The sequence below is a fragment of the Carcharhinus amblyrhynchos genome, chromosome 11 (assembly GCF_965287045.1).
Source record: "Carcharhinus amblyrhynchos chromosome 11, sCarAmb.v2.hapA, whole genome shotgun sequence".
NCBI classification, from domain to species: domain Eukaryota; kingdom Metazoa; phylum Chordata; class Chondrichthyes; order Carcharhiniformes; family Carcharhinidae; genus Carcharhinus; species Carcharhinus amblyrhynchos.
Window position 1 is genome coordinate 88,880,183 of NC_137334.1, and position 26,031 is coordinate 88,906,213.

At 44.4% G+C, this 26,031-nt stretch overlaps 2 protein-coding genes across 5 annotated transcripts in view; one reads left to right on the forward strand and one right to left on the reverse strand.

Moving 5' to 3' along the window:
* hacd2 (3-hydroxyacyl-CoA dehydratase 2) overlaps positions 1-20,651 on the reverse strand; it is a 35,392-nt gene extending 14,741 nt beyond the window's left edge. The window contains exons 1-3 of one of the 2 annotated variants that reach the window (XM_080199527.1): positions 20,063-20,651; positions 10,171-10,288; positions 4,915-4,933 (exon numbers count right to left, since the gene is read on the reverse strand). In XM_080199527.1, coding sequence (XP_080055653.1) covers positions 4,915-4,933; positions 10,171-10,288; positions 20,063-20,256 — 331 coding nt within the window. In that variant the 5' untranslated portion in view covers positions 20,257-20,651. Of the gene's footprint in view, positions 1-827; positions 850-4,914; positions 4,934-10,170; positions 10,289-20,062 lie in introns of those variants that run through there. The other variant, XM_080199528.1, reaches the window with a different exon arrangement.
* A 105-nt stretch (positions 20,652-20,756) lies between these two features.
* Positions 20,757-26,031, forward strand: part of stam2 (signal transducing adaptor molecule (SH3 domain and ITAM motif) 2) — a 50,509-nt gene continuing 45,234 nt past the window's right edge. The window contains exons 1-2 of one of the 3 annotated variants that reach the window (XM_080199525.1): positions 20,757-20,773; positions 21,032-21,347. In XM_080199525.1, the coding sequence (XP_080055651.1) occupies positions 21,308-21,347 (40 nt within the window). In that variant the 5' untranslated portion in view covers positions 20,757-20,773; positions 21,032-21,307. Of the gene's footprint in view, positions 20,774-20,934; positions 21,348-26,031 lie in introns of those variants that run through there. The other 2 variants (XM_080199526.1, XM_080199524.1) reach the window with 2 other exon arrangements.

Genomic DNA, 26,031 nt, shown 5'->3' on the forward strand with positions numbered 1-26,031 from the left:
ACAAATTTGGACTGGGGCAGCTGATAGAAAGTTTGATCAAAGAGGTAGATTGTAAAGGAGTGAATTGAAAGAAGGGTGAGATGGAGGAGAGGTTGAGGGCTGCACTTACTAAAGGCGCCAGTCAGTGGGGGATTTTCTCCAAATGACAGATGTCTGTTCTTGGGCAGCCGGGACAGTTATTGAGCTGATAATTGAGACTGTCCCGGCTGAAGACAATACACATCTCTCTAACCTGTGCTTAACTGTCTCTCCACTCACGCTGCCTGTACCTTTAAGACTTGATTACCTGTAAAGACTCGCATTCCAACTATTATGTTGTAAGTTGAGTTTGTGTCTTTATATGCCTTGTTTGTCCCACTTACCTGATGAAGAAGCAGCTCTCTGAAAGCTAATGGCTTGTGCTATCAAATAAACCTGTTGGACTTCAACCTGGTGTTGTAAGACTTCTTACTAAAAAGGAGGGTGGCATGGACAAATTGGGATGAAGGGCTTGTTTCCTAGCTGTAAACTTCTATGGCTCTATGAGGATAAGAACGGAGATTCCGTAACCAGGGGTAGTGAAACTTTGGAGATTAACAACACAGAAGACGAGGATCCTGCGTCGGGGACATGGGGATGGTATCAAGAGGGAGAACAAACGCCTGGTCAGCATCAGCTTTCCTGATCAGGTAGTACCTCTCGTATTCTGTGATACACAGCAATTGTCACTGGAATCGAGTGGGAGTGCATTTAGACTGCATAGTTTTAATACAAACTGCATGCTTACATTCTAACTAGATATATGGTTTATGTGTACACTGCCTAACAAGGATAATAAAGTGGATTACCAAAACAAGCAGAACTGCCTCTTCTCATCTTTGTATCAAGCTGATAACCGTTGCTCGTAAGATTCAGTCAATAAAAGATAAATTCTTCCAATCTCTTGCTTTCAGGAACATACATTCCTTTATTTGATGAGTGCTGAAGGTCAGATGCTTGGTAAGTAGGGAAAATGTTAGACACATACTTGCAGCCCACAGATCTGTGGCAATATTCCAGAGAGTGGTCCCTGAGCAATACATTGATTCCACGTCTCCGGTCCAAGCCACAGAATTGACATTGCACAAAAGGCAGCCATTCAGCCCATCATTCTTATGCCTGCTCTTTGGTAGAATTATCTAGTTAGGCCCATTTCTTGTTGCTCTGCGATTTTTTTCTTCCTTTAAGTATTGATCCAATACTCTTTAAAAGTTACTTTTGAATCTTCTTCTACTGTGTTTTTGGGGCAGTGCATTCTAGATTATAATGGCTTATCGTGTAAAAATGAGATTTCTCATCTACCATCTGGTTGTTTTGCCAACCTTTGAGGGCCACTTGTGGTACCTTGCATAGAATAAACAGAATTTTGGTTCATCTAGCATTATAGACAATAGGGTGAGAGCAGCCTTTCCAAACCTGCAACACCATAAAGTTCGACAATCAAAATCAACACACGAGATGTACGTACAGCTAAAAGTTGACAGTTCTCGGGACAGCATGTTCAGAAGAAACTTTAAAAGGTCGTGAACGTAACCCAATACATCATTCAAACCAGCTTCCCATCCACTGACTCTGTCTACACTTCCTGCTGCCTCGGAAAAGCAGCCAGCATAATTAAGGCCCCCACGCACCCCAGACATTCTATCTGCGTCCGTCAGGAAAACGGCTCAAAAGTCCGAGGTCACGTACCAACCAACTCAACAGCAGCTTCTTCCCTGCTGCGATCAGACTTTTGAATGGACTTACCTTGCATTAAGTTGATCTTTCTCTACACCCTAGCTATGACTGTAACACTACATTCTGCACTCTCTCCTTTCTTTCTCTATGAACGGTATGCTTTGTTTGTATAGTGCACAAGAAACAATACTTCTCACTGTATACTAATATGTGACAATAATAAATCAGAAAAATTCAGGATAATGCTCTGGGCACCCAGGTTCAAATCCTACTATGGAGCAGATATTAAAATTTTAATTCATTAAAAATGACCATGAAACCTTTGTTGACTGCCATAAATCTAGTTCACTGACGTCCTTTGGGGGGGGGGGAAGGAAATCTGCTGTCCTTACTTGGATCTGGCCTATGTGTGACTCCAGATCCACAGCAATGTGTTTGACTCTTAACTACCCTCTGAAAGACACCGAGTTCAAAGACAATTAGGGATAGACAATAAATGCTGACCCAGTCAGTGACACCCACATCCCATAAAAGAATGAAAAGAATAAGTTGTAAAGCATCAACTGAAAAAGAACATTTTATATAATGAACAGAGGACACGGGTTTTAGATAATTGACAAAAAAAATCCAGAGGGGATTTTTAAAAATTGAAATCCAGCGCGTTTATGATGCTCTCGAATGCACTACCTGCAAAGGTGGTGGAAGCAAATTCAAAAAAAACGAGGGTAAATCAGGAAAGAGCAGAGGATAATCAGAAAGATCTTCCAATGATCTCATGCAAGCTCCTAATTTGTGTCTCCTGTGTAATTTTCTAACTTTATGCCTTCAAACGATACATACTGCCTTTCTTAAATAGGGAAAGTCCAAAGATGTGCGGGTTAGGTGGATTGGCCAAGCTAAATTGTCCCTTAACGTCAGGGGGGCTAGCCAGGATAAACGTATGGGGTTACAGGAATAGGGCCTGGGTGCTGGGATTGTAGTCGGTGCAGACTCAATGGGCTGAATGGCCTCCTCCTGCGCTGTAGGGATTCCATGAGAAGCGCTGGATGGGTTTAAAGTGTATCAAAATAATTTTGAAAACGCATTCACGTGGGCTTAATGCCTGCACTAAACAATCTCAGCTGTGTGCAAGCACAAAGTCTTAGTGTGTAGATGCAGTTCGAAGGTCAGAACTGGGTGAAGATGTGAACCCGGCTCACTCGCTGTTTTGTTCCACTTTCAGCCAGCACTTACTCTACATCAACACTACAGCTCTGATGTAATTACACACTAACTTAAGCCCTGCAACACCACAGTAGCAAAATATTGCTGATGCCAGAAATCTGAAATAAAAAGCCAGAAATAATTAGGTCAGGCAGCTTCTGTGGAGAGAGAAACAGAGTTAATTCAAGTCCATTTGATTCTTCCACAGAGCTCTGAAGAATCATAGGGATTCATGACGTTAACTCAAGTTTTTCTCTCTACAGATGCTGCCTGACCTGAGTATTGCCAGTATTTTGGTTTTAGTTCAGAATTCCAGCATCCACAGTATTTTGCTTTTATTCTGTGGAGAGAGAGAGAAGCAAAGTTAATGTTTCAGGTTGATGGTCTTTCATCTGCATCCAAGTTTGTGACATGGTGGCACAGTGGTTAGCACTGCTGCCCCACAGCACCAGGGATCCCGGTTTGATTCCCAGCTTGGTTCACTATCTGTGTGGAGTGTGAACGTTCTCCCAGCGCCTGCGTGGATTTCCTCCGGGTGCTCCCGTTTCCTCCCATAGTCCGAAAGACATGCTGGTTAGATGCGTTGGCTGTGCTAAATTCTCCCTCAGTACTCAAACAGGCGCTGGTGTGGCGACTAAAGGAATTTCAACTAAACTTCATTGCAATGTTAAAGTAAGTCTTACCTGTGACTAATAAATAAATTTTACTTTGTTTTTAAAACCTAAAGGTACGCCCTTGTTTTGACATCCAAATCCAGGAGCATAGGAACCAAAATAGCAGGATACACCATGTCATTTCCTGAGGCTTTTAAGCCAAGTGATACAGGGCTGAAGAACTGGCAGTGAAGGAACTCACAACAACTGGGTTTAGCTTCGCATGTTATTTGAGATCCTTATTTCCAAGCATCTTCTGCTCGATGAATTTTAGCATGTGTCAGGATGAAAGATATTAGTGCAGGGAATTAAATATTAAATGTCATTAGCATGCAGTCTCACAGCATTATCCACTCTTAGGTCAGCTAATATAATTAACGCCTGAAGCAGGACAAAACTTCCTCCTAACCTCTGCTGACAATATCCCTCGGCCTCCAACCTCTATTACAGGAGCATGACTTGGTGTTTCCTGTATTAGTCACCCCGCAGCCTCTTCAGCTGGCATTAAAAATTAAAGAATTTCCTGCCCCGCCCTCATGGAACTTGGTTAAGATTATTCAAAATTTAGTTTCACTGAAATTCAGACAGCCTTCCTATCGGGTCATCTGGCATAGGTGGAAAGGTCAAAGATTTAAGCTACTGGACCATGGGGCACGGATTCCTTCCTTCCTTATCCCCAGCTTACACTTTTAAAATGATGGATTTTGAACTGGCAGATCGTGGGGAAGGAGAGCCACAACTAGTGAGATCCATCACCATTGATTAGATCAACCTGATCATTTCAGTATCTAAACTGCTTTAATTTCAAATGTAGCAGATATTGGCATAGCTCACCGAGACAGAAGGAAATATAAAAATATACATTTTTTTAAAATTCATTGGTGGGATGTGGACATCACTGGCTGGGCCAGCATTTATTGCCCATCTTTTGTTGCACTTGAACTGCATGTCAGAGGGCAGTTAAGCGTCAACCACATTGCTGTGGCTCTGGAGTCACATGTAGGCCAGGCCGAGTAAGGATGGCAGATTTCCTTCCCTAAAGGACATTAGTGAACCAGATGAGTTTTTCCAGACAACGGTTCCATGGTTATCAACAGATTCTCAATTCCAGATGATTTTTTTTTAAAAATTGACTTCAAATTCCACCAGCAGCCTTGGTGGGATTCGAATCACAGTCCCCAGAACATTAGCTGAGTTGCTGGAATAATCATCTAAACGATAATACGATTAGGCCATCACCTCCCCCAGGAGATCATTAAAGGAAAATATTGCTGTACATGCAATTCTTAGTATATTATGCTTGAAGTTTTTTTTTTAAACAAAATGGTTACCTTATTCTTGGGGGAAAGAGGTCAATACGTACCTACAGCACAATGAAGGATCTGAAAGAAATGGGAGAGACAAATATTTAAACAGTGTGCCTCCACTCAATAATTCAAGAATGCACAAGACTGCAAGGTTCAGCTGCTGAATCAGAAAACACCCCAGTTACTAAATTACTCAATGCAACATCCCTTACAAGAAATTATTCATACCGTGATCCCACTTACAACCATAAAAGCCCATGATAAAGTATTTAAAAGCTTGGAGATTCCTGGGGTGAAAAATCCTCAAAATATAGCTGGAAAGACAAAGACTTATATTTACATAGAACATTTCAGAATGTCAATGAAGTATTTTTGGAATATAATCTTGATCATACTGAGGGAAAGATTACAGCTAATTTGCACTTAGCAATTCCCTCCAAAAACAACAGGATACTGATTAGATCTTTTTTTGGTGATGTTCGTCAAGGAATAAAATATTGGTCAGGACTCTGGGGAGAACTCCCTGCTGCTCTTTGAATAGTAACACTGGGACCTTCCGTATTCTTGACAGTCAAAGGTGGAGCCTTCGCTTTTAAATCTCTTCCGAAAGATCTCCAACAGTGCAGCACTCCCTCGGTACTGCGCTGGAGAGATTTTTGTGCTCAAAACCTCCAGTGAGGGATTTGAACCCACGGAATTAAGCAGTTAGCTGCAAAAAAAGTCTTGCTAATCTGCCCAAGAAAGTGCTTCAGTCCCAGGTCTACAAGTTACCTGTTTGACATTAGTTCACATGATCCACCCAGCTGACTTTGAATAATTAGGCTCCTGTTTCCTGAACTAAGTTATTTCATAGGATGCGAGTGTCACTGGCTAGACCAGCATTTATTGCCCATCCCTAATTGCCCTCAAGAAGGTGGCGATAAATGGCGTCTGTTTCAAGGATCATTTGAATTTTTCAGCCAATCCATTTGTTGACGGGATGGATGACGAAGGTTCAGATTGTAAACGCTGAATACCATTTACTTTGAGATAATCCTCAAACTCTTATAAAGGAAACTGCGAATCATTATCGATAACAATCTGTTCCAGTTCATCAAATCTTGCAAAAGTCTCATCAAGTTTTTCATTGGTTTATTCAGTTGTAGAAGAGCTCAAGATAACATCTGGCCAAGTGGGGATCGATGACTAAGAACATGTAACCCTCAAAAGGGCAAGCAAAATCTACATGCAATTGCTGCCATGACATTTTAGGCCATTCTCAAGGGTGTAAACGAGAGAGCGATGGTGTATTTCTTACTCGTGTGCAGGATTGACACTGTTCCCACCATTTCTCCAATCTGAGCATCCAGACCCAGCCACCAAAAAGAACAATGTGCTAATTTCTTTATCGGGACTATACCAGGATGACCTTCATTTGATTTGATTTATTATTGTCACATGTATGAGCATAGTGAAAAGTGTTGTTTCCTGCACGCTATACAAAGCATTCTATTCATAGAGAAGGAAACGAGAGAGTGCAAAATGCAGTGTTACAGTCATGGCTAGGATGCAGAGAAAGATCAACTTAAAACAAGGTAGGTCCAAATTTCTGACGGCAGCAGGGAAGAAGCTGTTCTTCAGTTGGTTGTTTCGTGACTTCAGACTTTTGCATCTTTTTCCTGACGGAAGAAGATGGAAGAGAGAACGTCAGGGGTGCGGGAGGGGGTCCTTAATTATGCTGGCTGTTTTGTTGAGGCAGCGGAAAGTGTAGACAGAGTCAATGGATGGGAGGCTGGTTTGCGCGATGGACTGGGCTACATTCACAATCTATTGTAGTTTCTCGCAGTCTTGGGCACAGCAGGAGCCATACCAAGCTGTGATACAACCAGAAAGAATGCTTTCTATGGTGCATCTGTAAAAATTGGAGAGAGTCGTAGGTAACATGCCAAATGTAGCTGTTCAAGAACTCTTCCAAGCAGACTAGGAGGAATGATCACTTGGATTCTCCACATCTTGGGACAGTCAACTTGAGCTTTCTCGACATACAAGGTTGCGAATCAGGATGTGGACAATGTGTTCCATATTTATCACCTTTTCCATCAGGGGATCATTTCTGGTATATCTCTGAACTTGAGAAACTGTCAATAGGCAAATGATCTAGCAATAAAAAATATTAGCAATACTAGTCAGCGTGGCCTTTGCTTAAAAAAGGTAAATGCAAGCGTGATAACGCATTAACATGGCACTCTGACTGACAATACTTTATCGCCTAAGAGTGTGCAGAGAAGATCAGTGACCACCTTTGCTATCGGCTAGCAGCTAACAATGGTATGCCTTTATATGGGCCAAAAATAGGTGTTAAAGGTTGATTATCAGTCAATGATGTGAAATGACAAAGAACAAAAGAAAAATTACAGCACAGGAACAGGCCCTTCGGCCCTCCAAGGCTGCATCGACTGAACAGAAACCTTCTATCTTTCCGGGATCCGTGTCCCCCCATTCCCATCCTATGCATGTATTTGCTCAGATGCCCCTTAAAAGTCGCTATTGTATCTGCTTCCACTCCCTCAGCAGATTCCAGGCACCCACCATCCTCCAAAAAAAAATCTTGCCTCGTACATCTCTTTGAAACCTTGCCCCTTAAATCTATGTAAATAACCGTGTAAATAATGATGTAAGCCAAAGATTATACTTAGTTTCTTTTTCTAGCTCAGCATACTTAGAATCAGCACTAGTTACAACATGCAAAGCAAAATCTATCGGTTTTTTTCTCTCCAGAAGACAAAGTGAAACTACTTCACAAGATGAACCATCGTATGCAAGCAGTAATGGTTGCTTCAGATTAAAATGAACCAGTATTTCAGACTTCTGCATAACACCTTTAACATCCTCCTATGCTTTCTCACGTTCTGTTGTCCAGTCCCATGACTGTTCCACACATGGCTACATTAATTGAAGCCACTGCATAATTTACAAATTAGGAACAATTCTGCCATCATAAACTTACTAGCCCTGGAAAGGACCTCAATTGTGTGTCACGTTCATCAGATCTGGTGCTTCTAAACTAGCGACCATCTTTTTAGGTACTTTATATAGCCCTTTATAAACATGACCCAAATACTGGACTGATGTCTGGAAAAAGTCACACTTTTTTATCTGATATGCAGACCATGTGCTTGAAGATGTTCCAATGTTGTTTCTAAGTTATTTAAGTTCTCGTTTGCTTCATCCTGCATTTGGAATATCATCCAGGTGACACTGGATGATATTTTAAGTGTCTCTCAGATCTAGTGTGCATTGATCTTTGGAATAGGGCTGGTGCGATGTTATTCCAAAAGGCAATCTTTTACAAATGTGAAACACCTTTATGAGTGATGATGGTAAGCAATGGTTGTGAATCAGCTGCTATTTTCATCTCTAAAACATGCTTACGAAAGATCCCTCTTGCCAAATTTTTGCCCACCTACAAATCTCCAATTCAAAGATGTGGATACTGAGCAGTGCACATGCTGAATTTACACTTGTTTTAAGATCACCACAAATTTGAATTGAACCATCTAGTTTCATGATAGGTATGATGGAGGTAGGCCAGTCATTGATAACCAGATTTAACATGAGTGCTAACAAATCATACTAAAATTTTTTCTTCTTTGACCTTTGGATGAATTACACATGGCACTGCTCTGGCTTTGAGACTTCTTGGTTGACTATTAAACTTTATCTTAAGTTTCACTTGATCCTCTTCATTCAGCCCAGTGTCTCTTTGAAAACACTTTTTTTTAAACCCATAAGGTGCTACAGATCTGTTTTGACATCAAGCAATCTGTTGACAGCACTCCATTTAAGCTTTTCTTTTCCAACCATCATCTCCCAAATAGAGCTGGAAAATTATTATGGACCTGATTTTTTTTTCCCCCCCAAACAATCCCAGCCGAAAGTAAAACAAAAATTCCTTTCTTTTGAAATATGCTAGATGTTGCCTGGAATCTCACCCTTCTCTGATTAGGAAAACGACGTCTTAAAATCCCAGATTTTTCTTCCATGGTCTCCCTGCACTTGGCACTTCAATCTTTAATCCTGTTATCGCTTGTTCCCAGCTTTCTAATATATGAAGTGCGAGGACCCAGAATCTTTTTCTTTTGCTTAGGAATGCGATGTCCTCAATGAAACAAAATCCCAAATCGCTATTTTCTTTTTGTAATATCCTAACTATGTTAGGTGGTTGTGGGTTTTAACAAAAATAAAAGATGTGGTTTGCACACAGATTCAAAGTAACATAACATACAACAGGTTTTATTGAAAGAGATGTTCTCTTCACTGCACAGAACAGAGTACAAGCTGAAAGTAAAACAACAGCCTATGCAAACACCCTAATGATTTGATGGTAATGTCATATGATCAGCCCTTAAAGCAACCTTCAAACCTTTTAAATACATAATGTGGTTGACTCCAAACGCCCTCTAAAATGGCCTTGCAAGCCTGAGTTGAAAGACATTAGGAATGGGCAATAAATGCTGGCCAGCTAGATATACCCACATTGCACAAATAAAACTTAAAAAAATCTGTAAACTGACCCAGGATTCTGATAGTTCCTCTAACCAGCAAAGTTCCGTACCTTCTGGAGAAGCCAGGTTTCTGATTTGAGATTAATCAACAGAATAAATACTGTCAGCATGAAATATGAACAGTTAGCAGTTGTTGTCCCATCCGATAAAGGGACAAGAAATGTTACGTCATCTGCGGTGGTATAGTGATTAGCACTAAAACTCTAACACCAGGCACCCGGGTCCAGGTCCCAGCTTGGATCACTGTCTGTGTGGAGTTTGCACATTCTCCCCGTGTCCGCATGGTTCCCCCCCCCGGATACTCCAGTTTCCTTCCATAGTCCAAAGATGTGTAGGTTAGATGGACTGGCCATGCTAAATTGACCCGTGTCCAAAAATGTGTAGGTTAGAGGGATTAGCCATGGTAAATGGGTGGGGTTACAGGAACAGGGCAGGGGTTGATCCTGGGTAAGATGCTCTTTAAGAATCGACGTAGACTCAAAAGGGCCGAATGCCTTCCTTCTGCACTGTGGGGATTCTATGATTCTTTCATTAAAAGTTCCAAGGTAGACATGCATAACTGCTGACACCTCTGTAGAAGACAGCTTCCATTCAGGATGGCTAGGCTGTTCCGTCAGCATCAGTGCTGTGACAATTGTGCACTTGGAGTTGTAAACTGTGCAGTGGTCAGCAGCTGTGTAAAGCAAATGTGGCAAAGGTGTTGGTTAATGACATGTTACCAAAGGAGCACCCAGCTGAGCAAAAAGGACCATTGGCAACAACACCCACCTCCAGCAATGCCCCTGTCTGGAAGAACTTCAATGGTTTCTCAATGGAATAATAGAGACCATGGTAGGTGCCTCTTGCCAAGCCAGCTCGAATCAAACCCACAGCGATGACTAGCCATCTGCAAAAACAATACAGTATTTATTAAGTAGATGCTGTGTTGCAATACCGTTCAGTTCAGCAACAACATTAACGTCTCCCAAACTGCCAAAGCCACATCAGGCTCCATCACAACTTGTCTTAGCCTCAGAGAAGCACTTCCTACTGGGACAGCGTCACAATCTCCTGACTCTCATCAGGCACTGCTCTGTGATACGGAATCCCAACAGTGTCACACCTGGATTACCACCAGCAACCTCCATTTATCCAGCACCGTGCAAACTGTGAAACGTTTCCAGGGGCAGGTAGGGGTCTGAAAACAAATGTAAGTCAGCATTTAGTGCGAATAAACACATGGCTGCAGTGTGTTCCACAAGCTTAGGTTTCACACTCAGAGTCAGGAGACTGCTAAGGATGATGCACTGCTGTGAATGTCCTCCTCACAGGCTGGCTAGTATTTCATTCGTGGAGAGGAACTGATGCATGACTAGAGCTCCACCTTATTGAAATCAAACGGTCTTACTACGTTGCAATCAGAATGAATGAGAGAGAGAGTCAGGATCATCCAGAGGGCAGCAGCAAGATACAGTCCCTCTTACAGATGGAATGGCAGGGTAGGCTTTGTTACAACAAGAGCCAGCAAGTTAATTCCACAGCAGAGGGGGTTAAATGAGAAATAACTCCTTGGGAAGTGGTTTCAGGTAATGCAGAGTCTTTTCAGGTGCAGAAAAACATCAAAAAGGTTAATAAAATGCAGGCCTTTATATGAGGAGGAATTGAATACAAGAATGGAGAAGTCAAACTTTAGATATATTAAGCCCTGGGATTTAGAAGGTAATTTTAGGGGTGATATGATTGAAGTTTTCAGCACACCCTGGGAAAAAGGCAGGAGAATGGGGATGAGAAAGAAAATCAGCCAAGATTGAATGGCGGAGCAGACTTGATGGGTCGAGTGGCTAATTCCACTCTTATGTCTGATGGTCTCACGCTTAGGGGAACTAAATTTCTCCCAGTCCACCATATTTGCGTTGCTTGGGGAGTTTAAGATGGGGCAGAGTGTTAGAGTCGGACCTTCCAGGACAGCAACGAGGTAACATTTCATACAAAAGGTGGTAGAAGTTCAAACTCTTCCACAAGCGGCAAATACTGAGAGATCAGATGCTTACTCTAAAACTGGAGTTGATTGACTGACCTTGGGTTAAGGGTGTAGGAAGTCATTTGACCCACTGAGTCTTTCACCAGCTCTCCAAATGAACAATTCAGCTGATCCCACCCCCCCTCCTTCCCATAGCCCAGTACATTCTTTCGTTTTAGATAACAACCCAATTCCCTTTGGAATGCTTCGGATGGACCTGCTTCCACTACACTGACAGCTAGTGCATTCCAAACACTGATCTCACGCCGCACGAAAAGGTTTTCCTTACGTCACTTTTGCTTCTTTTACCAGCTTACTCAACGCTTTCACAAGCGGGAACAGTTTCTTCACATCGACTCAAGACGTTACGGGATTATGGGGTAAAGAAATGAGTTCACAGACAAGCCATGATCTCACTAAATAGAGGAAAGGACTGCAAAGTTCAACAACCTCCTCCTGCTCCTATGTCACCAGTTAGCAGATCTCAGCAAAAGCAATGGTGGGGTGTTCTACTCTGATGGTTTGAGTTATAAGGAGAGGCTGGATAGACTGGGACTTTTTTTTTTCCTGGAGCAGATGACGCTTGGGGTAATCTTATAGGGGCCTATAAAATCATGAGGAGCTTAGATCAGTTAGATATCAACATAATTTCCCCAAAGTTAGGGGAGTCTAAAACTAGAGGGCATAAATTTAAGGTGAGAGGGGAGAGATATAAAAGGGTCCAGAGGGACAATTCTTTCACACAGAGGGTGGTGAGTGTATGGAATGAGCTGCCAGAGATAGTAATAGAAGTGGGTACAATTTTGTCTTTTAAAAAGCATTTAGACAGTTACATGGATATAGAGGGATATGGGCCAAATCTCATCATAGAGGTTTACAGCATGGAAACAGACCCTTTGGCCCAACTTGTCCATGCTGCCCTTTTTTTTTTGAAACAACTCAGCTAGTCCCAATTGCCTGCATTTGGCCCATATCCCTCTATATCCATAGAACTGTCTAAATGCTTCTTAAAAGACAAAATTGTTCCCACTTCTATCACTATCTCTGGCAGCTCATTCCATACACTCACCACCCTCTGTGTGAAAGAATTGTCCCTCTGGACCCTTTTGTATCTCTCCCCCTCACCTTAAATTCATGCCCTCTAGTTTTAGACTCCCCTAACTTTGGGGAAATTATGTTGATAAGGCTCTCAGGCCTGATTATTATCCACCACCCACTGCTGGAACACTCAGTGCGAGCAGTTCGATAAAAGGCAAACATCTTTCACACCTGTGAAGACTCGCCACAATGGTACTTGTGCCTAATAGCAGCCACGCAGGCAAACTTGGAACCAAACGTATGAAAATCGTGGAAACAAAAACACCTGCATTTCTCTTGTGCTTCCATGACCTCAGAGTTCCAAATCTAATTTTGAACAGCAGCCGCTGTGCTAATTTAGCTAGCTAGCTAGCTAATCACAGCTAGGGCAGTGACAGGAATGTGCCAATTTGATGCTTTTATTCAGCGGAGGTAGCAAATTGGCCAAAAGATAAAGAAAGCTGCCTTTTGCTAGATACAGCATCACTCACATTGCGCCTCCTATCTCACGCAGGACATGGGGAGCTGAGTTTTTAAGGGGTCACACACACGCTTTGATGCAACCTGAGTTGGCAAACTTCATGGATGCACAAGTATGCATTAGGAGGGTGGCACATTATGACAGGTGAACTCAAACCTGGTCCCTGCTGATGATCATGCAGAATCTAACGAGGGAAGACAAAGTGCCTGTGCCATCTTTTAAAACAGTTTCTAATTTAGGCCTTTTCCCTACAACATATTTCTCTCCAACTATGTGACAAATTGGCAACGCACTCTATAAATGTCTTTATTAAATTCCGGTGGATTCTGCGCCCACCAATATTCTCAGTATTGTGGTCCGGATCTTACCCCACCCTCAGTGCGAAAACATTTCTCCTCTAATGCTATTGTCAATTATTTTAAGTGTAGGGCCTCTGGTGTCTGACTCATTCACTGGTTTCTTCCTATTCGATTTATCAAAACCTTACACTTTGTAAAAATCTTCATTAATTCACCTTTCAACCTCCTCTGCCTCGACTTCTGCAAACCTCTCCATGTAATTAAAGTAATCCCCTGGACCCGCTTTCATCCTGTAAACTCCCCTGCACCCTCGTTAAGGCTTTCACTGCTTTCCTGAAGTGCGGTGTCCAGAATTGTACACGACACTCCAGCTGAGACCCAACTAGGGATTTGTAGTGTTTAGCACAACTTTCTTGCTTTTATTTATTCATTTATGGGATGTGGGCATCGCTGGCTAGGCCAGCATTTATTACCCATTGCTGGTTGCCCTTGGGAAGGTGGTGGTGTGCTGCCTTCTTGAACTGTTGCAGTCCATGTGGCAGAGATACGCCCACATGGCTATGAGGGAGGTCGTTCCAGAATTTTTACCCAGCGACGGCTGATATTTCCAAGTCAGGATGCTGAGAGGCTTGGTGGGGAACCTTTAGGTGGTGGTGCTCCCAGGTATCTGCTGCTTTTATCCACCCAGATTGCAGCAGTTCTGAGTTGCGGTTGAAGGAAGCTTGTTGATTTCCTGCACTACAGCTTGTAGATAGAGCTGCCACTGCTCTATGGTAGCAGAGGGGGTGAATGTTTTGGAAGGGGTGCCAATCAAGTGGGTGGATGGTGTTGAGCTTCTTGTTATTGGAGCTGTACTCATGTAGACAAGTGGGGAGTATTCCATCACACTCCTGACTTGTGCCTTGTAGATGGTGGACAGGTTTTGGGAAGTCAGGAGGTGAGCTACTCATCACAAGATTCCTAGCCCTTGACCTGCTCTTGAAGCAACAGTATTTACGTAGCTTGGTCCTGTTCAGTTCTGATCAGTGGTACCCCCAGGACGTTGATAGCAGGGGATTCAGCAATGGTAATTCCATTGGATGTCAAGGGGCGATGGTTAGATCTTCTCTTGTTGGAGATGGTTTATTGCCTGGCACTTGTATAGTGCAAATGTCATCCTGAACCTGGATACTGTCCAGATCTCAGCTTCATTCGGACATGGACTGCTTCAGTTTTCAAAATTGCACAATTTCTCTTTGCAATTTACCACTTCGCATCCTGATATCATTGTCAAATCTCTGCTGCACTCCCTCCAAGTCAATATATCCTTCCTTCAAGGCTATGGGCCAAGTGCTGGCAAATGGGATTAGGTGGGAGTTCAGACATTTCTTACCTGTCAGTGCAGACTCGATGGGCTGAAGGGCCTCTTCTGCACTGTATGATTCTATGATTCCCAATATGTGGTGCCCAGATCTGTTCACAGTAACTCCAGATGTGGTGCGATCAGGGAGTATTACTTCTTCCTCTGTTACCATAACATGTGCCTTTAGGGGATAGCAGTATGTCATCACCAGAAAGGAAGTGCGTCATGTCATCCAGCCTCAGTTTCACTTGGGCTTGTGAACAAAGCACCGTAGACACAGCCCTACTGCTGATGTCTTCAAACTTTCTACCACTGTATAGCTGTTCTCATGTGCCCAGTCCTAATAGGTGAACCCACAATGCTGTTATGAGCGACTGATGCCTCTATATCAGTACACCAACACAACATGGTGGGAACAAAAACAAAGATTATGGTGCCTGAATAAAGCAATTCAATCATGCTCAACTTGTCCGTGCTCAGCATATCCATCCAGTTTGGGGCAATTTCTGACCAGAGCCACAATGAAGGTAATAAAACATTAGTGCACCTAACAAAGGCAAGATATCACTTGTTGAGGTTAAAAAAGCTTGATCCACGCATGAGGATTTATGTTAGGTGAAACTCAGGCTGGGATCAGAGGACACACTTCCCTTCAAGTGATGTCATGCTGCTATCCCTGAAAGGCACGTTAGAACCCTTCTTTTAGTCTTCTAGATACAGGTGCTTGGCAGTACAGAGCTTTGAATATTACTTTTAAATAAAAGTGTTGCTGAAGCTTTTCATCTTGCACTCATCAGGTCAAATGCAAGAATACCAAATTCCAAAGGCTCTGGCAACAACTGTACGAAACTTTAATTTGGCTGCATTTGGAATATTGCGTGCACTTCTGGTTGCCACACCACCAGAAGGATGTGGATGCTTTGGAGCAGGTGCAAAGAAGGTTTACCAAGATGCTGCCTGGTCTGGAGGGTTTTAGGTATGAAGACAGATTGGATAAACTCAGATTGTTTTCACAGGAAAGACGGAGGTTGAGGGGCAACCTGATAGAGGTCTACAAAATTATGACAGGCATAGTCCCACCTGGGATGGTGCTTGTTTAGGGGCAGCATGGTGGCACAGTGGTTAGCGCTGCTGCCTCACAGCGCCAGGGACCCAGGTTTGATACCCAGCTTGGATGAGACTTTCCTCTGGGTGCTCCGGCTTCCTCCCACAGTCCAAAGATGTGCGGGTTAGGTGGATTGGTCATGCTAAATTGCCCTTCAGTGTCAGGGGAACTAGCTAGAGTAAATGTATGGGGTTATAGGACAGGCCTGGATGGAATTGTGTTTGGTGCAGATTTGATGGGCCAAAGGGCCTCCTTCCGCACTGTAGGGATTCTATGATAGATAGGGTGGATAGTCAGAGGCTTCTTCTCCAGGGTGGAAGGGATGACTACAGGTTCAAGGGAAACATTTAGGGCAAGTTTTACACAGAGGGTAGTGGGTGTCTGGAATGCACTGCCAGTGGAGATGATGGAAACAGGCATGTTAACATCATTCAAGGCGTACCTTGACAGACACATGAACGGGAGGCGAACAGAAGGATAGAAACCACGTATGGACAATAAGTAAATAACGATTAGGAATCGGTGCAGGCTTGGTGGGCTGGAGGGCCTGTTCCTGTGCTGCACAGTGCTTTGTTCTTGTTAAATTCCTCCTTCAGATTAGAAAGAAAACAGCTCGCCTCCCTTCTTTAAAATTTCTCCAACACAACAGAGGTAAAAGACAGAGATACGAGGCCGAGGGTAATCCCTCGGCACCTTCCTGAAATAGAGTCATTTATGAGGACGCAGTAGACCAGGTCAGCGAGGCTGGAGTAAATGCACAGCGTAATTAAGTCTGAATCCCAGGCCTGTTTAACAGAAAAAAAGCAATCCATCATCACAAAGCATGCCAGTTTCTACCTCATCAGGCCCAGGAAAAAAAATCTAATTAAGCACTTAAACAGAAGTGCAACACCTAAAAAAACTCAGAAAACTCTAGATTTGAGAATGTTAGCAAGGTTGAAAGATTTGAATTGACATAGCACCTTCTACAACTTCAGGAATTCCAGCTGTTTTACAAACCATGAAAGATCTTTGAAGTAAAAGCAACAGCTAGTGTGTGCACAGCAAGATTTCACAAACCGTACATGATAAATGACCAGATCATCTGGGTTTTGTGATGGGGCTTCAGAGATAACTATTGACCCAGGAACTGTTAGAGAATGCCTTTTCAAAATAGTGCCATGGGATCTATCTGAGATCACACAGGTTTAATGTTCAACCCAAAGCACGGCGCCTTTGACAGTGCAGTACTCCCTCAGTAGTGCAATGGAGCATCGAGATCTTCTTGTCCTCAAGTCATTAAAATGGGACTTGAACACACAACCTCCTTGATTCAAGCAATGCACGTGCTACTCACTAACTCACTGCATCTCCCGTACATTAGGAAATGGAACAATAAAATTGCGGTGATCTGGATGCGTCTGCACCTCCCCAGCCAGCATGAAGGTAATCAGCGAGGACAAGATCAGAATTTAGTAGGGAAATGGGAATTTGATCAGTTTTCAAGCTACACAACGGAATAGATAAATAAGTGCGAGAGAGAGAGAAACTATTTCCACTAGTTAAGGAGCCACAAACTGACCTTTCCTCCACTCAGCCCTGTGCAACTTTGGAAAATCATTGTCCCCATCTTGGTCTTTGTCCTGCCTCCCTCCATCTGTTGGATGTACGAACTAGGAGTGGGTCACTCTGCCATTCAATAACGTCATGGCTGATCTGACTGTAACCTCAGGTCCACTTTCCCCCTATCCCCAATAGCCTTTCACACACCCCGCCCCCCGGGCTTGCTCATCAAGAATCTATCTACTTCTGGCTTCCAGTTACTCAAAAGTTCTGCTTCCGATGCCTTTTGAGAAAGAGTTCCATAGACGAAAACCTCAAGAGTAAGAAAATCTCCTCATTCTCATCCAAAATGAGCGACCCCTTATTTTTAAACAGTGATCCCCTAATTCTAGATTCTCCTGCAAGAGGAAACATCTTCTCCAAATCCATTCTGCCAATAGCCCTCAGGATCTTATTACAAAAAAGTGTCCCTTTCTGACTGTCTGTCTTCTTTTTAAGTTTATTTGTCACAAGTAGGTTGACATTAACACTGCAAAGAAATTACTGTGAAAATTCCCTAGTTGCCATACTCTGGCGCTCGTTTGGGTAAACTGAGGGAGAATTTAGCATGGCCAATGCACCTCACCAGTAGTTGGGACTGAGGGAGGAAACTGGAACATCCAGAGGAAACCCACGTAGACACAGGGAGAACGTGCAAACTGCACACAGTCATCCAACCCGGGTCCCTGGTGCTGTGGGGCAGCTGCGCTAACCACTGTGCTGTCAGTCATAGACTGCCATTGGACTGGTCCATGATTACACTTGGCAAAGTATCACAATGACTTGCCATTGCCTTCTGCAGTATGGCTGACCAGGAAACTCTCCCACTCTTATCACCTGCCAGTTGGGTGTATTGGAAGGATTCACACAGATAATCGACCCATTTTGGTTTCGAAAACACCTTCCACTGGGAATCAAACCCAGATCCTTGGCGCTGTGATGCAGCAGTGCAAGCACTGGGCCCCTGCCACACATACCAATAAATATTGTATTTTTGCCGAGGCATCAGACTAGATAAGACTTGATGACACTTTGTAAAGAAGAGTGGATAGAAGCTCCCCACTCCTCCCTAAGTTGGGAGTACTGGTTCGACATTTATCCCTCAATCAACATTGCTAAGAAAAACTGACTGCCTGGTTAATATCTTGCTTGCTGCTTACGAGTAAAGGTTGTACAGGCTGGGTTTGTTTCCGCTCAAGTTTAGAAGAGCGAGGAGTGACTTGAATGACGTATACAAGACCTTGAATGGTATTGACAAGTGGATGGAGAAAAGGACATTTCCTCCTGTAGGTGAGTCCAGAACTTGGATTGTGTTTGGGGATGGGGGGAACTCAATATGAAAATTAGAGGTTGCCCTTTTAGGGCAGAGGTGAGATTCTTTTTCTCTTGAGGATTGCCAGTCTTTGAAACATTCTTCCTCAAAAAAACAGAAGAAGCAGGTCATTGAATTTTTTTTAAGGCGGAAGTCGATAGATTCCTGTTAGGCAAGGGAATCAAACGTTATTGGGGGTAGATGGGAATGTGGAACTCAACACACACATCAGCCATGATCTTACTGAATGGCAGCGCAGGTTCGAGGGGCTGAGTGGCCTTCTCCTGCTCCCATTTCCACGTTCCTATGTACTTGGAAGTTTGCATGCACAAATTGGTCGCTGTGTTTTCCTACAGTGACTACACTTCAAAAGCACTGTCTTTGCAGCACTTTGAGAGATCCCAATGTCTTACAAATCTTTGTTTTTTTTCTCCTTTTGAGTCTTCAAAAGCCTCTCTTGTTCACTGCACTCCCTACCCCCAGCTGCCCTGCCCCCTTTACCATTCATTGTGTGTAGCGGCTCAGCATGACAACACAACCACCATATAATTACAAGCTGCCGTATTTCATCCCAAATCTGCAACTGAGTGCGCTATAAATATCAAGAAATCTTTTGATAACCTTGAACATTCTCTCTCTTTCCCTCCCCCAGGAACACAGCTTGTCACTTTTCTGTATGTAGGACAGGGGCAAACCTTAAAATGGATCAAATACAAATGATTCAGAAGATGTTACAATCCAAGGACAGGCAGTCACCCTGCTCTCAAATATATGTCAGAGATAAGCACACTCGCTCCATCTGCCTAAATAAACATTTATCAAGTTCTCCTCCCCCACGTCCCCCCAACCGACTGTCTGCCAGTCTCCTCCACATCAATGCCTGCCAACTCAGTTCGGTCTGTACAATTTAGCAGAAGCAGCCTCCCAGTTTGCCATCCCAAAGTGTGGAGCAACGAGGGAACAACGTCAGACTGGTTTTACAACACGATGTGCAGAAATGCAGAACAAAGTCCATTGCTACATTGCAACAACATTCATCAGTGATCTACACGTGGGGAGTTCCTCATTTAGCACAACCACACAAATACAGCTTAGATGGAGGGGAAAAGGGGGACTCGTTCTACTCGCAGCTTCACTGCATTTCATACCCAGCACCCCAAATAATCATCTCCTCCACCCAGTACTTGGCTCACTGATTTAGGGACCATCCATAAATACGAAGCAGGTCTGCACGAAGAGAGACTTTAGAGGAGTTAAGTCGAATGTTGCTTTTAAATTAACAATAGTCCTTTCACTACTCAGAATCATTAAGTTGTTACGATATTACTTGAAGCCATGTTAAAACACAGTAGAGGCTTGTAGACGTTTACACAGAGAGATAGTAATTTGGGGATGGTCCCTGCCTCTGTTAGCTCCTATAGAACCAGTCTACAGCCCAGATTAATGCCCAATGCAAGCTCTCACCCGGCCGTCATCACCACGTTATAAACGACCATATAGGCGGTGGCGATGGGTCCCGGGCCCCGTCTTTTCCGCTGAGTTCCATCACGTTTTTGCTCCTGCCCGCTTCCAGCAGCCGCCGCCGCCATGGTGATCAGCCCGTCACTGAGCCTCGCCGCGCACGCGTAGTATCTGCTCGGATCCAACCCCGCCCCCATCCTCTGGCAGCCAATTACAATCCAGCGTCTCTTCTTCGGTGCTGCCCTCTGTCTCAGCTGACAACCAATTACACCTTCCTGCTTTTCTCCCTCTATGCTGCCCTCTGTCCCGGCTGGCAGCCAATTACATCCTCCTGCGTTTCTCCCTCAATGCTACCCCCTAGCCTGGCTGAAAGGGAATTGTGCGCCTCCTGTATTTCTCCTTCGACACCCTATCCCCCTGGACTGGCTGACTGCGGCTGCCGTGCTGCTCCCGGTGCTATACTCCCTGGCCTGGTTGACCGTGAACTGTGGCGATTGAGGTACTCACGGTGCTGCCCCCTGGCCTGGCTGACTGCAAACTGCGCCTGCCGAATTGCTCCTGGTACTACCCCCTGCACTGGCTGACTGCGAAGTGCGACTACCGGAGGTATTCCCGGTGCTGCCCCCTGGCCTGGCTGACTGCGAGCTGCGACTAATCGATGTATTCCCGGTGCTGCCCCCTGGCCTGGCTGACTGCGAACTGCGGCTAAACGAGGTATTCGCGGTGCTGCCCCCTGGCTTGGCTGACTGCGAACTGCGCCTGCCGAGGTCTTCCCAGTACTGCCCCCTGGCCTGGTTGAGTGCAAACTGCGGCTACCCGAGGTATTCCCGGTGCTGCCCCCTGGCTTAGCTGACGTCGCTGGAGGACCTCGGGGAGTCCCTCTCCAATGGAAGGGAAGTGGGGCGGAGGCGAAAGGGAATCACCTGACCGGCGTTGAAAGTTATTATTTATTTTATTTCTTTTCCTCTCTAGCACCTCCCGTGACGCCATTTCAAACTGCGGGGCAGGTTGAGCGGCTGGGATTGGGGGAATTCGGGACGGGGGTACTGCTGTTCTCGGAGGGAGGGACAAGGCGACTGGAGGCCGGGCGGTAGGGTGTTTGCTCCAGGGCCTCGGCCGTGAGGATGCGCCAGAGGCCGGCGGAGGGGCGAGCGCTGCGGGCCTAGAGCTGAAGAAAAGGCCGAGGCCTGGCCGCGGCCTACCTCTGGAAGGATCTTTCTCTGCTGGCGTCCTCTTCAAACCCGAACCATGCCCTTCTTCGCCAGCAACCCCTTCGACCAGGATGTCGGTGAGTTTGTGAAATGGTCAAGGATTTCACCCCCCCCCCTTATTTTTGTTTGGTGGATTTTGGTTTTTTTAATATCAGGGTTCATTTCACACGACTTTATAAATGATTTTCTCTTGTGAGCCTCGTACTTTAAAATTTATTAATGTCACAAGTAGGCTTACATTAATGTGGCACCGAATCCCTGCCGTTCACCGCCTTCAAATATGAAGGTTTGTGTTGATCCTAGGATGATGCAGCACAGAAAGAGGCCATTCGGCTCCCAGGCTCTACTAGCCCCACCCTGAAACCATACCCCTCAAAAAAAAGTTTTGGGGCACAAGTAGGTGGTGTCCCTATCTGTGGGCCAGAAGCTCTAGGTTAAAGTTTACTTACTTATTATTGCCGCAAGTTAGCTTACATTAACACTGCAATTAAGTTACGGTGAAAATCCCATAGTCGCCACACTCCGGCACCTGTTCGGGTACGCTGAGGCAGAATTTAGCATAGTCAGTGCACCTAACCAGCATATCTTTTGGACCGTGGGAGGAAACCTAGGCAGACATGTGGAGGACACGCAAATTCCTCACTGACTGAGCCAAGCTGGGTGGTGTCTCTACCTGAGGGCCAGCAGCTCTGTGTTCAAGTTTAATGTTTATTTCTTAGTGTCACAAGTAGGCTTTTCATGCTGCGATGAAGTTACTGTGAAAATTCCTTGGACTCGATGTCGGCAGAATGTGCTTTCAAAACCAAAACGGGTCGATTTTTGGTCTGTAAAGCGTTACAATGTACCCCATGGGCTGGTGGTAAGAGTGGGAGAGTTTCTTGGTTAGCCGTATTGCAGAAGGCAATGGCGATTGGCTATGATACTTTGCCAAATGTAATGATGGACCAGCCCTATGTCTGGTTTGGCATGGTGGCAGTGGTTAGCATTGCTACCCCACAGTACCAGGGACCTGGGTTCGATTCCAATCTTGGGTCACTCTGTGGAGTCTGCACATTCTCCCTGTGTCAGTGTGGGTTTCCTCCTGGTATTTTGGTTTCCTCCCAGGGTCTAAAGATGCACGGTTTAGGTGGATTGGCCATGTTAAATTGCCCTTTTGTGTCCCAAGATGTTAGATGGAATAGCCATGAGAAATGGTTGGGGTTACAAGATAAGGCGGGAGAGAGGGCCTGGGTGAGATGCTCTGTTGGAGAGTCAATGCAGATTCGATGGCTCTAATTGGCCTCTTCTGCACTGCAGGGATTCTATGTCTGTTTTCCTCACAACCGTGCAAATGCACCTCCCTCCAGGAGTTATCCATTCCCCTCTTTGACAGTTACTGTTGAATTTGCTTCTACTGCCTCGTTCAGATGCTTATGGCCAAAGAAATGTTTTCTCCTCCTTCTCCTACTTTCCTGCTGGTTCTTTGGTCAATGAATTTACCTTTTGTGTCTTCTGGTTACCAACATCTTTGTCACTGGGAACAGTTTTCCCTCAATCACTTTATCAAAAGCTCTTGAATACCGCTATCGGATCTCCTGGGAGATTATATAAAGTAGGAGCAGGAGGAGGCCATCTTGTCCCTTGACTCTGTTTTGCCATTTAATGAGACCATGACTGACCTGATTTTATCTTCTCTCCACTTTCTTGCTAAATCAAAGGAAACTTCACGTACGCCCTCAAATCCTCGCAGTGATTACTGTGTACAGTTTCAGCCCCCTTACTTAAGGAAGGATATACCTGCATCAGAACCCGTTGAAAGACGGTTCACTAGGGTGATTCCTGGGATGAAAGGGTTATCCTATGAGGAAAGATTGAGCAGGTTGGGAATGATAGATGCTGAGGGGGCTTGACAGGACAGAAACCGAAAGCATAATTCTTCTTGTGGGGAAGTCTAGAACTAGGAGATAGGGTTTTAAAATCTGGGGTCTCCCACTTAAAATGGAGATGAGGAATTTCTGCTGAGGATTGTTAGCGTGTAGAATTTTCTTTCTCTGAGTAGTGAAGCTTGGTCCACGTATTGAAGGTTGTGTTAGGTTTTTAAATGACAAGATGTGTCTGAGGTACTGGGAACAGACTCCATGTCAGGAACTAAGGCTGCGATGCCATCAGCCCTGATCATACTGAATTATGGAGCAGACCCAATGGGCCAGATGACTTGCTACTCTTATGTCCATGCTGAATAAGGGAAGAAAATGTTCTATAGTTATTTAAGTTGCTGTTGACTAAGAACAACAATACTCAGCGCGTTTTTAAACATTGTAAAAGGTCCCGAGGGGCTTCATAAGGGTGCAATCAAACACCCATTTAAGGTGATTGGCAGAAGAACTATCGCAGTGAATTGTAAGCACTCTGGATTACTTTGCCTGAGTGTGGGGTAGAGACAGATTCAGTTGTGGCCAGGTAATGACTTGTGTCTGCTCGTTGGGTGAACGTCAGGAACCAACCTGATTGTTAGAGCAGCACAATGGAGCCTGGGCCTGCCTTAACAAACATCGACGTGCGTTTTCTTTCTGCTAGACCTCGGGTCTTGCAGAAGGAGCATGCATGCCAAGCTTTCAAAGCACTACTCTTTCATCAGGTGAACCTTCATTCACTTCGAAAGCTAGTGTTACCAGATAAACCTATTGGACTTTAACCTCGTGTCGTGAGACTCCTTACTTTGCCCACCTCAGTCCAACACCAGCATCTCCATATCAGACCTCTGGAGTGGGAACCTTGAATGGTTTTTGTCAGCCTATTCCCCCATTGGCCCTGAATTGTGATCCATGCTGTAACCAACACAAATTAGAGGATAGTAGCAGAGTGGTAATGTCATTGGACTAATAATCTAGAGGCCCAGGTTGCTCTGAGGACATAGGATCAAATCCCATCACTGAAGCTGATAGATCTTAAATTCAAATAATAAATAAAATCTGGAATGTAAAGTTAGCCTTGGTAATAGTCTCAACTATTATCGATTGTTATTTAAAAAAAAAGTTCAAGGATGATTTGGGATGTCAGTGCTACCCATCTCTTGTGAAAGAATAAAGGGGTGGGGTGTGGGGGGTGGAGAGCACAAAGTATTTGGGCCTCTTGATCTGTGCAGTGTGTTTATGCTGTGCTCCACCATTAAGTAAAGACTCCGCTTGTTACCGTGAATATTTTACCTAATGATGGGTTGGAGCAGAGACAATGACATTGGTCACAGTATTTTAGCGACTCTGTTGTGTATGTCAACAGACTCGCAAGAAACCTTGGGTCTCAGCAGACAGTGTTTTGTGTGTGTGTGTTTGTTTGTGTTCAGGATTTCTGTTTAAAACACACCCAGAATTGACTGTTTTTGAATTTTCTCTTCCCTAAGATGATAGCTGTGGCAGACTCATGCCTTCTCCTGTTTAAGTTGTGAAAAAACCCCAATTAAAATCAAGCTGTCGAATAGATTTTCAGTGGTTTTGTTTTTCCTATGGTGGGGTGAGGAGATTGCTTGCTTCTTCTGGTAAAGTTTGTTTATTCGTCACAAGTAGACGTAAATTCACACTGCAGTGAAGTTACTGTGAAAACCCCTGAGTCACCACACTCTAGTACCTGTTTGGGTACACTGAGGGAGAGTTTAACATGGCCAGTTCACGTAATGTGCACACCTTTGGACCATGGGAGGAAACCGGAGCACCCGGAGAAAACCCATGCAGACAGGAAGAACATGCAAACTTCACACAGACAGTGATCCGATGTGATAGCAGCCGAACTGTATTGTACTGTGTACAGTTTTGGTCTCCTTACTTTAATAAGTGTGAAGTGGTTCATTTGGCAGGTCAAATAGGATGGCAGAATATGATATTAATGGTAGGACTCTTGGCAGTGTGGAACATCAGAAGGATCTTGGGGCCCGAGTTCATAGGACGATCAAAGCAGCTGCACAGGTTGAAGCTGTGGTTAAGAAGGCGTATGGTGTACTGGCCTTCGTCAATTGAGGAGTTGAGTTTAGGAGTCGAGAGACGATGTTGTAGCTATATAGGACCCTGGTCAGACCCCACTTGGAGTACTGTGAATTCTGGTCACCTCATTACAGGAAGGATGTGAAAGCCATAGAAAGGGTGCAGAGGAGATTTACAAGAATGTTGCCTGGATTGGAGAGCATGTCTTAAGAGGGTTGAGGGAGCTCAGCCTTTTCTCCTTGGAGAGAAGAAGGACGAGGGGTGACCTGATAGAGGTGTATAAGATGTTGAGAGGTATTGATCGAGTGAGTAGTCAGAGGCGTTTTCCCAGGGCTGAAATGGTTGCCACGAGGACACCTGTTTAAGATGCTGGGGAATAGGTACAGAGATACCAGGGGTAAGTTTTTCACTCGGAGTGGTGGGTGCGTGGAATGGGCTGCTGGCGACGGTGGTGGAGGTGGATTCGATAGGGTCCTTTAAGAGATGTTTAGATAAGTACATGGAACTTGGTAAGGTAGAGAGTTATAGATAAGTCTAGTAATCTCTAAGGTAGGGACATGTTCGGCACAACTTTGTGGGCCAAAGGACCTGTATTGTGCTGTAGTTTTTCTATGTTTTCTGTGTTCTATGTTTCTATTTGAGAAAGGATATACTGGCACAGGAGGGGGTGCAGTGGAGATTCACTAGGTTGACTCCATAATTGAGAGGCTTAGCTTATGAGGAGAGACTGAGTAGACTGGGCCTATACTCATTGGAATTCAGAAGAATGAGGGAAGATCTTATAGAAACATGTAAGATTATGAAAGGA